The sequence below is a fragment of the Ceratotherium simum genome, chromosome 2 (assembly GCF_057802395.1).
Source record: "Ceratotherium simum simum isolate JZ-2026a chromosome 2, ASM5780239v1, whole genome shotgun sequence".
NCBI lineage: Eukaryota > Metazoa > Chordata > Mammalia > Perissodactyla > Rhinocerotidae > Ceratotherium > Ceratotherium simum.
The window spans coordinates 54,755,499-54,769,676 of record NC_141901.1 but is presented as its reverse complement, the minus strand read 5'-3'; the positions used below and the strand labels follow the sequence as shown (position 1 = coordinate 54,769,676).

General features: G+C 39.9%; 1 protein-coding gene across 1 annotated transcript in view; it reads right to left on the bottom strand.

Annotated features, from left to right (window-relative positions):
• Positions 1-6,369: 6,369 nt before the first annotated feature.
• The window catches only part of SLC16A1 (solute carrier family 16 member 1), a 39,208-nt gene continuing 31,399 nt past the window's right edge, over positions 6,370-14,178 (bottom strand). The window contains exons 4-5 of the mRNA XM_014780015.2: positions 10,948-11,814; positions 6,370-8,306 (exon numbers count right to left, since the gene is read on the bottom strand). Coding sequence (XP_014635501.2) covers positions 8,029-8,306; positions 10,948-11,814 — 1,145 coding nt within the window. The 3' untranslated portion in view covers positions 6,370-8,028. The remainder of the gene's footprint in view (positions 8,307-10,947; positions 11,815-14,178) is intronic.

Genomic DNA, 14,178 nt, shown 5'->3' with positions numbered 1-14,178 from the left:
GGGCAACTTAGGGAGGTCTGTGGGGTAGGAATGGGGAGAGGGGGGAGGGGCTGGGGCGCAGGTGGAAGTTGAGGACCCCCCCAAAGTGCTCAGCTCAGAAAACCCCCAACTTCAGGCCTGTTCTTGCTCATTCTTAGCATTTGAGAAACAAGATAGTCCTTGGAATTTAAAAGGAAAAGTGTTGTTAATCGAAGTCTCTACAGCTCCCATTCTGAAAAGCATATGTAAATAGGGCCTGACTCAAAAGCACACAGGCCCTTTTCTTTTGACCTCAAGGGGAAAAAAAAGCAATGAGGAGAAAGGGAAAGAAAGATAAATCACTGACAACAACCATTATAAACCTCCTCCTGATAATTATGGTCATACAGATTGTCAGCACACCAGGTGATTTTTAATCCTAGCCCAGTTCCCTTCCTGGCTTCTTAATGGCTGGTGGCCACTTCCTCTTGGGCCCTGGCCAGAGTAAGCTCAGGAAATGCAAACTTTTAATTCTGAAATCAGTAAAGCATATTAGGAAAGGAAATCCACAAGTGAAGAAATCACATTATGAATTCCAAAGCTAAGGAAAAAGATTCTAAGTTAGATTGTTGGGAACACGACCATTTTACTCATTTTGGTGCAGGAACTGAGTGATTGGTTTGGTCACTATTCACCCTTTAAGATGACCGAGCATTCGGCCTCTTCCATTCTTGTATTTCCAGATTTCCATTCAGTATGGCCCTCAGCTCTAGTCGCTGAGCTGTCTGCAACATTGCTGTGTGCTCTTCCAGCAGCAGGGGAGATGCCTGGCTAGGATGAAGGCCCAGTTAAAGGGTATTTTTCATTATACCCACCTCCCTCGGATTTTGCATGAATCAGATGACAGAATATACTTGAAAGGCCTTTGTCAACTCTGATGAGCTATACAGATATTACCAGCTGTTCTTTATTCTTTGTTGTTCTGGTTGATGACTTACCTGACACTTGCTGTATTGCATTGCACAATATTCAAGCAGATTCAGATTTAATTTTTAAAACTGCTATGTGCTCAATATACTACTACTGTGCACTCATACTGTGTACTTTCACACAATCCTCACAATAATTTTGTTTATTTTACCAAAAAGGCTCAGAGAAATTAACTTGCTCAAGAATGTACTTTTTGTTCTTTTTAGGCCCTCCCAAGATTGGGTTAGAGACTTCTCCATGTGCTGCCCCATCACAGCACTTACTACACTGTCTTCCCCACTGGACTAGAAGCTGCGGGTGCTACAAACTGGATTATATTCATGGTTATATCCCCTCCATCCAGCAAACAGGCACATAGAAGATGCTCCAGGGCCGACCCCGTGGCTTAGCGGTTAAGTGCGTGCGCTCCGCTGCTGGCAGCCTGGGTTCAGATCCCGGGCGCGCACCAAAGCACCGCTTCTCCGGCCATGCTGAGGCCGCGTCCCACATACAGCAACTAGAAGGATGTGCAACTATGACATACAACTATCTACTGGGGCTTTGGGGGAAAATAAATACATAAATAAAAATGATAAAAAAAAAAAGATGCTCCAAATAATACTGTTTAGATGAATGAATTAATGAAGCCTGATCTTATATCCATTGCTCTATTCTCAATACTGATGTTTTCCTTACAACTTACTATTCATTGTTTTCTCCTACTAGACAGTACGATGCATGGGAAGACATACTGTGTTTTGTTCATGGCTGGATTCTCAAAGCCTAGAACAATGCTTGGGACACAGTAAGAGTCCAATAAATACCTGCGGGTAAACAAACAAATGATAGCTCTGTGGACAAATTCTACTCCTGTCTTTTTGTGACATCAGTGTTTTTTTTCTGATGCTGATTTCAGTGAGATATTTAAGACTGCAACACTGTGACATGGGTAAATACTGAATGCTCTGGCTCCCTGAGTTTAATATTCACTTGCAGCTGAATGATGATCAGAAGGGGAACCACAGGAACACTGTCCCCAAGAGCACTGTGTCCAGGAAGGAGGCACTGGCAGCTGGCATAGGCAGCCCGTGGACTCTACACTCTACAGCTTTGGTTATCACCAGCAAAATCATGACTTGAGACCACCGTGCTCTTGACTTTCACGTCACATTCTCCTCCCTTCCACCAGAATGCAACTCTTGAAGCATAAAAAAATAACCTGCTTCTAATAGTCATCAGCTTCATTTTCTTAGGAGTCATGTGTCTCCTGCTAGAACCCTTCTAGATCAAATATACTGTTTTTTCAAGTATACTGTTATATGCCACTCTGTAAACCAGTAGTATATGCTACCTAAATGTTTTCTTTTAGTATAAAAGAACTATCACATTAAGAAAATTTAGAATATGGAAAATATATAGAAAAAAGTCATCTTTAATTTTACCATGCTCACAAAGTGATCAGCATATTTGTGTATGTCCTTTGTTCCCCGTGCATGTGTATATGTGTATTATGCACACACACACAGACATATATCATGGTAGTTTGTGTTCTGCTTTTTCATTTAACATCATGCCATGTTTATATCATAAGGACTTCATAACCATTTAAATAGTTATTGATACACATTTTAAGATTTTGCAAAGAAATTGGTAATTTTAATTTCCAGTTAAGACAGACATAACTTTCTTATATAAATTCCAAATCTGGAATTCTTAAGAAAAATATGTGAACTCATGGTACTCGACACATATTATGAAATTGCTTTGCCAATATGTCACACCTATTTATTCAGCCACCAACTGATGGTAATTTATAATTTAAATCATGTCATCTATGTAGTAGGGAAAAATAAAAACCTCATCAATCTTTCAGTTTGCATTGAAGAACATTGCTAGGGACAGAAAACTTTAGTCATGATTGGTTACTAGTTATATTTCTTCTCTTTCAGAATCATCACAGATATCAAAGGGGAAGCTGCTCTGCTACTCGTCAGGCATCTCTTCCCCACGGAGGCAGTGTGCTGTCCGAGTAGAAAGAGCAAGGGCTTTGGGGTTCAAGTCCATCTTACGCAAAGAGCTAGACATATATGCACCAGCCTCGTGAGTTGTTAGTTCCATTCATTTATTTACCAAAAAAAGACCATTACATTATTATTATTTTTTTTGTGAGGAATCTCAGCCCTGAGCTAACATCCACGTCAACCCTCCTCTTTTTTTGCTGAGGAAGACTGGCCCTGGGCTAACATCTGTGCCCATCTTCCTCTACTTTATATGGGACGCCGCCACAGCATGGCCTGACAAGCAGTGTGTTGGTGCACGTCCGGGATCCGAACCCGGGCTGCCAGCAGTGGGGTGCACGCACTGAACCGCTACGCCACAGGGCCAGCCCCAAACCATTACATTTTTAAGACTAAAAGGAAGATCTGATCAACAAGGAGAATTTGAGGGCCAGCCCAGTGGCACAGCAGTTAAGTGTGCACACTCCGCTGCGGCGGCCCGGCGTTCACAGGTTTGGATCCTGGGCACACACCAATGCACTGCTTGTCAAGCCATGCTGTGGCGGCGTCCCATATAAAGTAGAGGAAGATGGGCATGGATGTTAGTCCAGGGCCAATCTTCCTCAGCACGAAAAAAAAAAAAAAAAGAGAGAGAATTGGCATCAGATGTTAGTTCAGGGCTAGTCTTCCTCACAAAAAAAAAAAAAGGAGAATTTGATCATTTAGCTAATATTCTTACTGTTTAAGAGCCACTCCCAAACTATCCTCTGCAAGTGTGGATCTACCTTAGGAATTAGAAGAGCTCAATTTTTACCTAAGTATTAATTTTCTTTGATTTATTCTTTATAGTCAGATGCTTACACTTATTAAGCACTTGCTTAACACAAGCTGTCACATATCAACTTAACTTTCATGACAACCCTAGACAACCCTTACAGAAAAAGAAACCTGATGTTTACTTAGGGAGGCTAAGTAACTTGTTTGAGGTCACAAAGCCTCAATTTGAATCCAGGCAGCCTACAGTAGTCCCCCGTTATCTGCAGGGGATATGTCCCAAGACCCCCAGTAGATGCCTGAAACTGCAGATAGTACTGAACCCTGTATATACTATGTTTTTCGTATACATACATATCTCTGACAAAGTTTAATTTATAAATTAGGCACAGTAAGATTAACAACAGTAACTTCTCCTTAGCATATCCAAATTGCCAGCATCACGACTCTTGCACTTTTGGGTCACTAAGTAAAATAAGGGTTCCTTGAACACAAGCACTGTGATACTGCGACAGTCCGTCTGATAACCGAGAGGGCTACTAAGTGACTGGGCAGGTAATGTATACAGTGTGGATATGCTGGACAAAGGGATGATTCAAGTACTGAGTGGGATGAAGCGAGATTTCATCACGCTACTCAGAACAGCATGCAATCTAAAACTTATGAATTGCTTATTTCTGGAATTTTCCATTTAATATTTTTGGACTGCAGATGACCTCAGGTAACAAACTACAGAAAGCAAAACCGTGGATTAAGGGAGGACTACTGTATATTGTTAAGCAAGCAGCAGGCTGTGATTCGTTTGCTAAACTATCTCAGTTTCCCCAGGCAGGTCAGGGTAAAAGTCAGCAAAAAGTAAGTAAATCAGTGCTGTTCAGCTGAGGAGAAAGATATTCTACCAGTCACTCCATTTAAATGATTTTGCCACCAGGGCCCAGATGGAATGGAGGAAAGGATGACTGAATCTAAAACTCTAAAGCTAGAACACATTTCAGGAGTGATGTACTTAAAATTCCCTTAGATCCTTCTAAACTCTGAAGCAACTTGGCTTAATTGCTCATATTTGCGCAAGCAGGCAAGCTTGGGCTGTCACTTCCTGTCAAGTCCTGAGAGTTTTCATAGTGACACAGTCTATCACTACCTCTTTCTTCATGTCTTCTAGGCAAGTGCCTAACCTGCATTAAAACAAGACAGGTTGCAAAGGTGGAAATTTACTGTTAACTTTTCCTCATCTTTCCAAGCAAAACTGTGGGGGGGGGGGGAAGGGGAGGGACACACCTGATTATTAGGTTTATACTGTGAACCATCTGCTAGGGAAGGTAAAATCCAGACATCTAGGTTTTTCAGACAAACCAATACCCATTTTATCAATCTGAAATTCAATACAATAAAACATTGGTTCATACAAAAATATTAAATAGCTTTTAACAAATTTTTTTCTTTTAAAATACAGGATTAATACTGACATATATATCTATGGTACAAACGAACTACTAAATTCAGACAACCCAAAAATCCAAAGGATTATCATCAATGTGATTAAATCTGGGATAAAATACATCTCTGAGTTTTCCACAATTTGTTTTACCATCATGCTTTTCTGAATACTTTTTGTAGAAATTACTCCTTTATTTTGGCTTGTTAATTTAAATTCTCAATAGACTTGAGTATAAGGTGATAATACAGTCTTGTTTGTTACCATGATCGACTGCAGTTGTCCAACCTATTAGTTTCTTAAATGATTTTCCAGCTTTGACTTGGGATCCTGTTTCAGAGTGTACTCTTGAACAGTCCCAAGCCTCTTTGGACTACTGGCACTACAACTACTTAAGCGCTGTAAACGTTCTCTCCGTGACTTACAGAGGGTGTGGGACAGAGACGAGCAAGGATGGGCAGGTCCTCCATGCATACATCTATTTTCCCAAAGCAGCCAGTGAAACTGTGTGAACTGAAACAAGTTCAGTTCTCACATGGAATACGGGACAACGGACTGGATCAGAAAGCCCAGCTGCTTCCAGTGTTGAACACAACTGCAACACAGGATTAACTGATTTATAACAAGGAAGGGTGGCACAGAGTAGGTCTATATTGGATTTTTGTGTTGGCTCTGTTACCAAAATTGATCTTGAATACATCCCTTAAGCCTGTATCTTCAGTGGGAAAAAGTCAGGGTTGGACTGGGTGATAAAAGGTGTAGTTCCAGCTTTGAGCCAATTTTTAACCCTTGCTTCCGAATACAGCAACTTCAGAACCCTTCCTTCTCATAAGGGGTGGTGAAACTGCACCACAAACCCCTCACTCCACTAACAAGAGTCAACTTGCTTTACTTTTTCTTAATTTTTTTTGCACATTTCCTTTACTCATATTATCTCACCGACAGTAAAGCTCATTTTTATAGAAGGGGAAAGAGACACACAGAGGTTATGGACTCGGGTCCGTGGAAAATGGCAGAGTCCAAACTGGAGCCAAACCTGCCAACAATCACAGCGGGCTCCTCCCCCAAAATTCCTCCTCCATCTGCCGTGACACAGAAAGGGAGTTTTCATTGTGTCCTTAAGGTTAACTGCTCTGGTTGCTTTCAGAGAGGTGGTTTTAAAATTCTCCTGCTTATCTTAAGGTAAAGAAAAGGAAAGAAGAAAAACTAAAATAAAACAAGCCATATACACAAATCCCAAAGCACATAAGCTGAATGATTTAATTTAATATCAGCAAGGGCCAAATTGAATCTTGATAAAGAAAATGAAGACAGCAATATTTTCCTCAAGAAAATACACGTTTTAAAGAAGAAACATTTCTTTAAAAAAAAAAAAAAGTTTATTTGGAAAAGCCAGCCCCTTATACAAGGTTTTGTATCTACACTTTCGCTGTCAATTACAATGCTACTTTAAAATGCACTGAATATAATTCATTGAATGTCTATCATTATCTTCCTGCCTCAATTTAAAAGATATTAGGTTAAGAAATACCGTTTCACTCTGGTCCATCCTCCCTCCTATCCTTAAAATAAACCCATTTCTCTACTTTTCAGGTAAGTGAAAAGGGTCACAACTCTTTAGATTTGTGTGGAGAGTAAGAATGTGTCCAATAATTCTAAGCAAAACATAATTTTTTTTAAGGCCTTCTCAGAAAAAAGAAAAAGAGTTATTTATTAAAAGTAAGTACACTTAGCAACTTCCCTCCCAATCTTATCCTCATTGGTTTGCCTGGGGCCAAATCTCTCTGGCTCTCTTTAATTAGCAAACATTGGGGGAAAAAAAAAAAACCTTAAACATACAAAGACTGAGTATCTCACACACAGCTCTAAGCTAGATGCAGATATAAATGGAACTACTACGGATCAAAGGGGGAAAATTCCAGGGAAAACAGAAAGATTCCAAGTCTCACAGCTTAACTGAGGTTTTGGAAAAACCTAAACTGAATCCAGCTGCTGTTTGAAATATCTGTCTACATTTAATTAGATATGTTGTATTTACCAAGGAAGCATAAATATATAGTTCTGTATATTTTAATACTTTTACAGCGAAAAAAATAATACTAAGTGATCTCAAAAGGGCAATGATCTATAACCACTCAAAATAGGTCTCTGAAAAGGAGAACAAAAATATAATTTAATGAAATTAACTCTCAAGCACTTGGCTTCTAATAAGCATTCCAAGAAACAATACTAGAGGGGTGCTGATGAGTACAATGTGTCTAGAACAGCCAAGAAGTTTCCAAAGTTTTATGCTTTACGTTCCTAAATATATAGCTAGCAGGCACATATGCCAGGCAACTAACTACTGATGCTAGGAAAATATTTTAGTCAGAATTTTATAAAAGCCCCAACTTCCAACCAATATTTCTATTCATAAATCTTCCAGTAACTATGTCTGACAATATATTACAAATTACAATGAAGCAAGAATAATTTTAAATTTTAGATTTGCTTCAAACAAGTTAGTTATTTTCTCTTTTAACATGACACTTAAAATAGATGAATTCAGCAGAATGCTTTAAAAAGTTAAGGCTCCCTAAAGAGTTCTAAAGACTAAAACTTAAGGCACATATTATAATCTTTCTGACACTGTTAAAAGCTAAGATTAAAAAAAAGAAAAAAAAAGACGTTCCTCCCTCATTCTTTGCCAACCACTTCCTCCCCAAAAGATATGGCATTTTTAATTCAGGCAACTGGTAAGGAGTGAAACAAAAATTCCATCAATGAACACCTGGTATGATTTCCACACAATGTCCACTATTTGCATTGAGCACCACTGGTAGATTACAGGCCAGCAGAATATCTTCAGATATCTTGGGTCACAGGCTGCTCCATTTACCCTTCAGCCCCACGGGTTCAGACTGGACTCTCCTCCTCTTTGGGGCTTCCTTCTGTGCCTTTCTGCTCTGGAGATTCTGCTGCATTGGTAACTTCTTTTGGTTTCTCAACAACATCTATACTGGTCTCCTCCTCTTTACTTTCCTTTTTCTGCTTCTTCTCTGCTTTCTGTTCTTTTGCCAGAAGTCGATAATTGATGCCCATGCCAATGAAGAGATAGATGCCTGCGATGATTAGGATTACGCCACATGCCCAGTATGTGTATTTGTAGTCTCCATATATGTCGTTGAGACGACCTAAAGAGTTCCAAAAAAAAAGTTATGTGGGTATAAGTAAACAAGTATATCCTTTCCCAAATAAAGCTTAAGGATCCACTCAGAAAGAAAACGTCAACCCAATCCTCAAAGAGCCCACAAATGACAAATTAGTCTAAAAAAGAATTTCTAAAAATGATCTGATCTTTTGTTTATGATGTCACAGTGATTTTGGATGGCCTTGCATATTCTGTTATTTTTAGCAACTTGAAAGTAATTGAATTTTGGCAAATTTGAATTGTGAAAGACCTAGAGCTCACCCAGAATCGATTCTCTCAATACACAATGGAAAAATTTGTTGCTCAAAAGAGGTTTAGGAGTCTTGCCTAAGGCAACAGAGCTATCCAGGTTCCCAGACCAATACTCCTTCTCTCACATCAGCATTTCCCAAAGAATGTTCCTGTGAACACTCGTGCTATGCTAAAAAATTAACTAACATCAACCACCATTCTAAGCACTTGATCCTCAAAACAGGAGATTCTATCTATTATCATCCTAACTGTACAGATGAAAAAAGCTGAAGCAGAGATACATTAAAGCTAGTAAGTGAAATAGGTTAGCTTTAAACCCAGAAAGTCTGACTCTGAAGCTTGTACCCATCCATAACCATTGTGCTACAAGGATTCCTCCCTAATGTTTCCAAAGTCAAATAAATTTAGGAAATGGTGTATCTTATTCTTTTCTATAAAAGATTCACAATGCATATTAGCATATTAAAGGCTTTGTGAGGTCCTATAGTAAAGAAACCTATTTAACTTAATGTTTCCAACATTTTTTTGGCCATGAAATCCTTGCTATAGTAAAATTTATTAGCATCTCTTAAAATTGGTATCTCAAGGAATAAAGTCTGGAAGACCCTACCCCACATCTATGAAGGACTTAATATAACCAATTCAAATACGATTCCATATGGTTTTCTAACTCAGGGCATGGTTCACTCAGCTATATTTATTGAGCCCTACAAACACCATCACTGGCTCTGCTAGGCCCCTGAGGATAAGGGTGAGCAAAGGAGATAACATTCACAGTTCAGTGGAGAAGAAAAATGTTAATCAAATTCTTACACAAACTGTGACAAAGGCTACAAGGAGGGTTTGAAAACAGAAAATAGGGGGTTGGGACCAGTACACAGGGTCAGGAAGGCTTCTCTTAAAGTGTAAACTAAGCTGAGACTTACAGGAGGATAGGAGTCATCTAGGAGAAAGGGGATGGGAAAAGAATCCAGGCAGAGAAGGGCAAGTGCAAAGGCAGGTGGTAGGAGGAAGCACAGGGTGTGAGGGGTGTGGAGCAGAGAGAGCAAAAGGGGAGTGGTAGGAAATGAGGCAGGAGAGAGAGGTGGGCCAGGCCCTGCAGGGCCTTGTAGGCCACATTAGGGAATTTGATCTTCACCCTGTGAACAATGGAAGCAACTGGAGAGTTCTAAGAACATTCTAAGAGTTCTGAACTGGAGAGCCCTTAGAGACTGAAGAACAGCTAGAGCGGATATGGGTAAACCAGTTAGAAGGCTACTGTTAGGAGCAGCCCAGGTAGGAGACAGGAGCTGTGGAGAAGGGGGGCGGTGTGATGGAGAGAATGGGCAGATTAGGAAGAGATTTAGGAGGTGAAAACTGACAGGACTTGGAATCTCATCGGGTATAGGGAGGAGAGAGGGTGGGGAAGTTGGGAAAAGTCAGTAGTGGATCTTCTTTTATGTATCCTTCCTTCCCTTATAATGCATAATCTCAAAAGCAGGAGTCATATCCAGGCAAAGTCCAAATTATTATTGTAATTTGTATTAATAATAATTTTAAAATGTAAACAATTTGGTATTCTTCGAGAATAATTCATCGAGTGTTATGGTCACTTACTAGCTGTGTGATCTTGGGCAAGTTATTTCACTTTTATTTATTTATTTTTTTAAAGATTTTATTTATTTATTTTTTTCCCCCAAAGCCCCAGTAGATAGTTGTATGTCATAGCTGCACATCCTTCTAGTTGCTGTATGTGGGACGCGGCCTCAGCATGGCCAGAGAAGCGGTGCGCCGGTGCGCGCCCGGGATCCGACCCCCAGCCGCCAGCAGCGGAGCGTGCGCACTTAACTGCTAAGCCACGGGGCCGGCCCTATTTCACTTTTAGAAGCCTCTATTTTTTCATTTATAAAGTGGAGACAATAACAGTCTTACCTCATAGAGATGTGTGAGATATGACAGGATACGTAAAATGATTAGGACAGTCCCTGGTACACCCGAGCCCTCACCTGTTAGCTACTGTCATTATTTTATATATTACTACTGAGATAAATTCCATAATTAAAATGAAATTACCAACAGTATTTTAAAGGTAGAGTGTATATTATACATTTTTCTATAATAAACATGTTAGTTTTATGATCAGAAAAAATTATTTTAATAAATAGTTAAGTTTATAACAGTTTTTGATTCTCCTTTCAGTTTCACTTTAATCCTATAAGTATTTGAACAATTATGCTGTGCCAAGCATTGTGCCAGCACTGAGGGCATAGAAATGAGAAAGACTTGCTCTCCGCCATCAAGGAGCTCACTGATCTCTGCTTTCTATCACCTTCCCAATCTTCTATGCATGTTTTATGTTAACAGAACCTCAGAAGTAGGAAGACATACTATACCTAAAAGCGGTGGCCCCAGGAGGACAGGACAGCATTCCACAATGGTCACCAATCCCACAGCGCTGGAGAACCTCTGGGGCCCAACAAGGTCCATCAGCGTTTCAAACAATACGGAGCTGAGCCACCCAAATGCAAATCCAAAGAATCCCGCATAGACACAGAACCCAATATAGCTGGAGGATAAAGGTGCTACCAGATGACACACTCCATTTGCAACGATAGAAGCAGCAAAGAAATACTGAACTCGAGGTCTTATCCACCTTGTGTTGGCTACAAGTCCCATAGAAGGTCTGGCTACCATGTCAACAAAAGCCAGAATGGAAAGAAGGAAGGCCGCCTTCTCACTAGAGTAATGCTGACTCTTGCCATAATTACTAAGAAAGACTAAAGGCGTAAACAGTCCAAAAAACATGAGCACATTTCCAGAGAGGTATAGCAAGAAGCCTCTGTGCGTGAACAAGGATAAGTCCAGGAATTTATTAATTGTTTGGAAGACTGATTGTTTCTCCTCTTTGGCGTTTCCTCCAATAAGATCCGTATTTGCATCACCTGCCCCTTTTTTTGCATCAGATTTTCCAGCTTCCTGAAGGGACTCTTTAGACCTGTCTTTCTTTGCATTTGTTGGCTTGGGCCCTATTGGTCGCATCAGGGCTCCAGCCACACAGCAGTTTAGTAGGAAGCCTCCAAGAATTAGGAAGCTTCCTCTCCAGCCAAAGATACCAAAGAAAGCCTGATTGAGGGGGGCCAGGGTAGAGAGGAACACAGGGCTGCCTGCCATGGCAAGTCCATTTGCTAATGGTCGCCTCTTGTAGAAATATTTGCCAATCATGGTCAGAGCTGGATTCAAGTTGAAGGCAAGCCCAAGACCTGGGGAGGAGAGAGAAAATAATCACATACTGTAATAAATGTCAGAAATAGATTTGGAATTACTCAACCAAAGAAATAAAAATAAGAGGTAAAAATAATGGAAAGGAGACAAAAATCCTCATAATCAGAGGGCATATTGGGTAGTGGTTTAACGTGTGGACTCTAAAACCAGACTACATAGGTTCAAATCTTAGCATCACCACTTACTGGCTGTGTAATGTCAGACAAGTTGACCCTCCTGTGACTGTTACCTAATATGTAAAACAGGCACATGGTACTGTTGTGCATAAGGCACTTAGAACAGTGCCTGGCATGTAGTAAGCACTCAATAAATGTTAGTTATTTTTATTATTTTTGTTTATATCATTTGAAGGTAAATAACTGTCTATTAGTCAAATCTAACAAAATTACCTGAAGGATTAAAACCAGAGAAGGTGATCAAGTAGACAGTTATCAAATAGAAAAGTTTTACAATAGAAAATGCAATACAAAATTATTCCTCTTACAATAGTACCCAAAACCAAAAAATGTGCAATTTATATACCTACAATTGTGTAACTTTCCTGAAGGGTTGGAGAATTAAAAACGACACACACACACACACACGCACACAGTTTTTGGACAATAAAACACAACACTGTCAAGATGTCAATACTCCCCAAATGAATGTACTAATTTAATGTGATTGCAATGAACATATCAGTGGATTTCATTTGGAGATGAAGTAAAGTGACACTAAAACATACTTAGCGAACAAATACATGGGAGTCAACGAGGAAATTTTTAGTGGTGCAGGGGGAAGAGTGGGACTAACCACAACAAATATTTAAATGGAAGCTACAGTCATTAGAACAGTGTGGCTCTGACTTAGGAATAGGTAAACGCTGATGGATGAAAGTGGACAGAATGTCCAGGAACAGACCTGAAATATATATAAACATTTAATGTAAGATAAAAGTGACATTTTAAATTACTGCTGAAAGAATTATTCAATAAATAGTGCTAGTATAAGTAAATATTCAAATAACTTCTAGATGCTCTCCCTGGCCCCCTCCTGCTCCCTACTATTTATGTTTCAGCTATTCACAGAGGTTTAAACCAATAAACCAGAGCAGGTCACTCCCCTATTTCAAACCTGCTAATGGCTTCCTATCCATAACCTTTACCTGGTCCTTACCTCCCTCCCTGATCTCATACCAGACCATTCCCACCTGTGCTAATAAGCCTGCTGCTGACTTAGGGCCTATGTTCCCCTAGATTTTCACAAAGCTAGTTCTCTGTTGTTACTCAGATCTCTTAAAGTCATCTCTTCAATGAGCCCTTACCTTCATTGACTACCCAGTCCTTCCCTGTCAGAACACCTTGTTTTGAGGCTTTCTATAGCATTTATCATTACCTGATATTTTTCTTATTTGTTCATATATTTGTGAGTACTACTGTCTGCCTCCTCCCATTAGAGAACATGACTTCGCCTGACTTGTTGCTCTATCCCCACAGCACCTAACATACATATAGTTGTTGCTCAATAAATATTTGATGAATGAATAGAAGAGCAAATGAACAAACTGACTAACTACATGGGAACAAATAGAGTTATATTTCTTTCTTCTCATTTTATGTCAAATATTGTCATTCATCCAGAAGTTTTAAATGTAAAAAAGAGGGGAGGGGGTATTTAAGAAAGTAGGCAAATATTCTCATAATCTTGGAGGAGCATTTTCTAAGAATAATATACTAGACAGAAATCATAAAAGACTGAGAGTTTTGAATACTTGAAAATTGTAGACATTTAATGAGGAGAAAAAAGTAGAAAGACTAAATCAAATTTTTTTCAAACAAAATTCTTCTTTTTTTTTTTCGGCTTTTTCTCCCCAAAGCCCCAGTAGATAGCTGTACGTCATAGTTACACATCCTTCTAGTTGCTGTACGTGGGACGCTGCCTCAGCATAGCCAGACCAGCAGTGCATCAGTGCACGCCCAGGATCCGAACCCGGGCCGCCAGTAGTGGAGTGTGCGCACTTAACCACTAAGCCATGGGGCTGGCCCCCAAACAAAATTGTATAGCAAAAAATTAATGGGGTTGGGGCCAGCCTAGTGGCTCAGCAGTTTTGTTTGCACACTCTGCTTCAGCGGCCCAGGGTTCACGGGTTCGGATCCCGGGTGTGCACCGATGCACTGCTTGTCAAGCCATGCTGTGGTGGCGTCCCATACAAAGTAGAGGAAGATGGGCACGGATGTTAGCCCAGGGCCATTCTTCCTCAGCAAAAAGAGGAGGATGGGCATGAGATGTTAGCTCAGGGCTAATCTTTCTCACAAAATAAATAAATAAATAAAAAATTGGGAATAGATACTTGTACACCCATG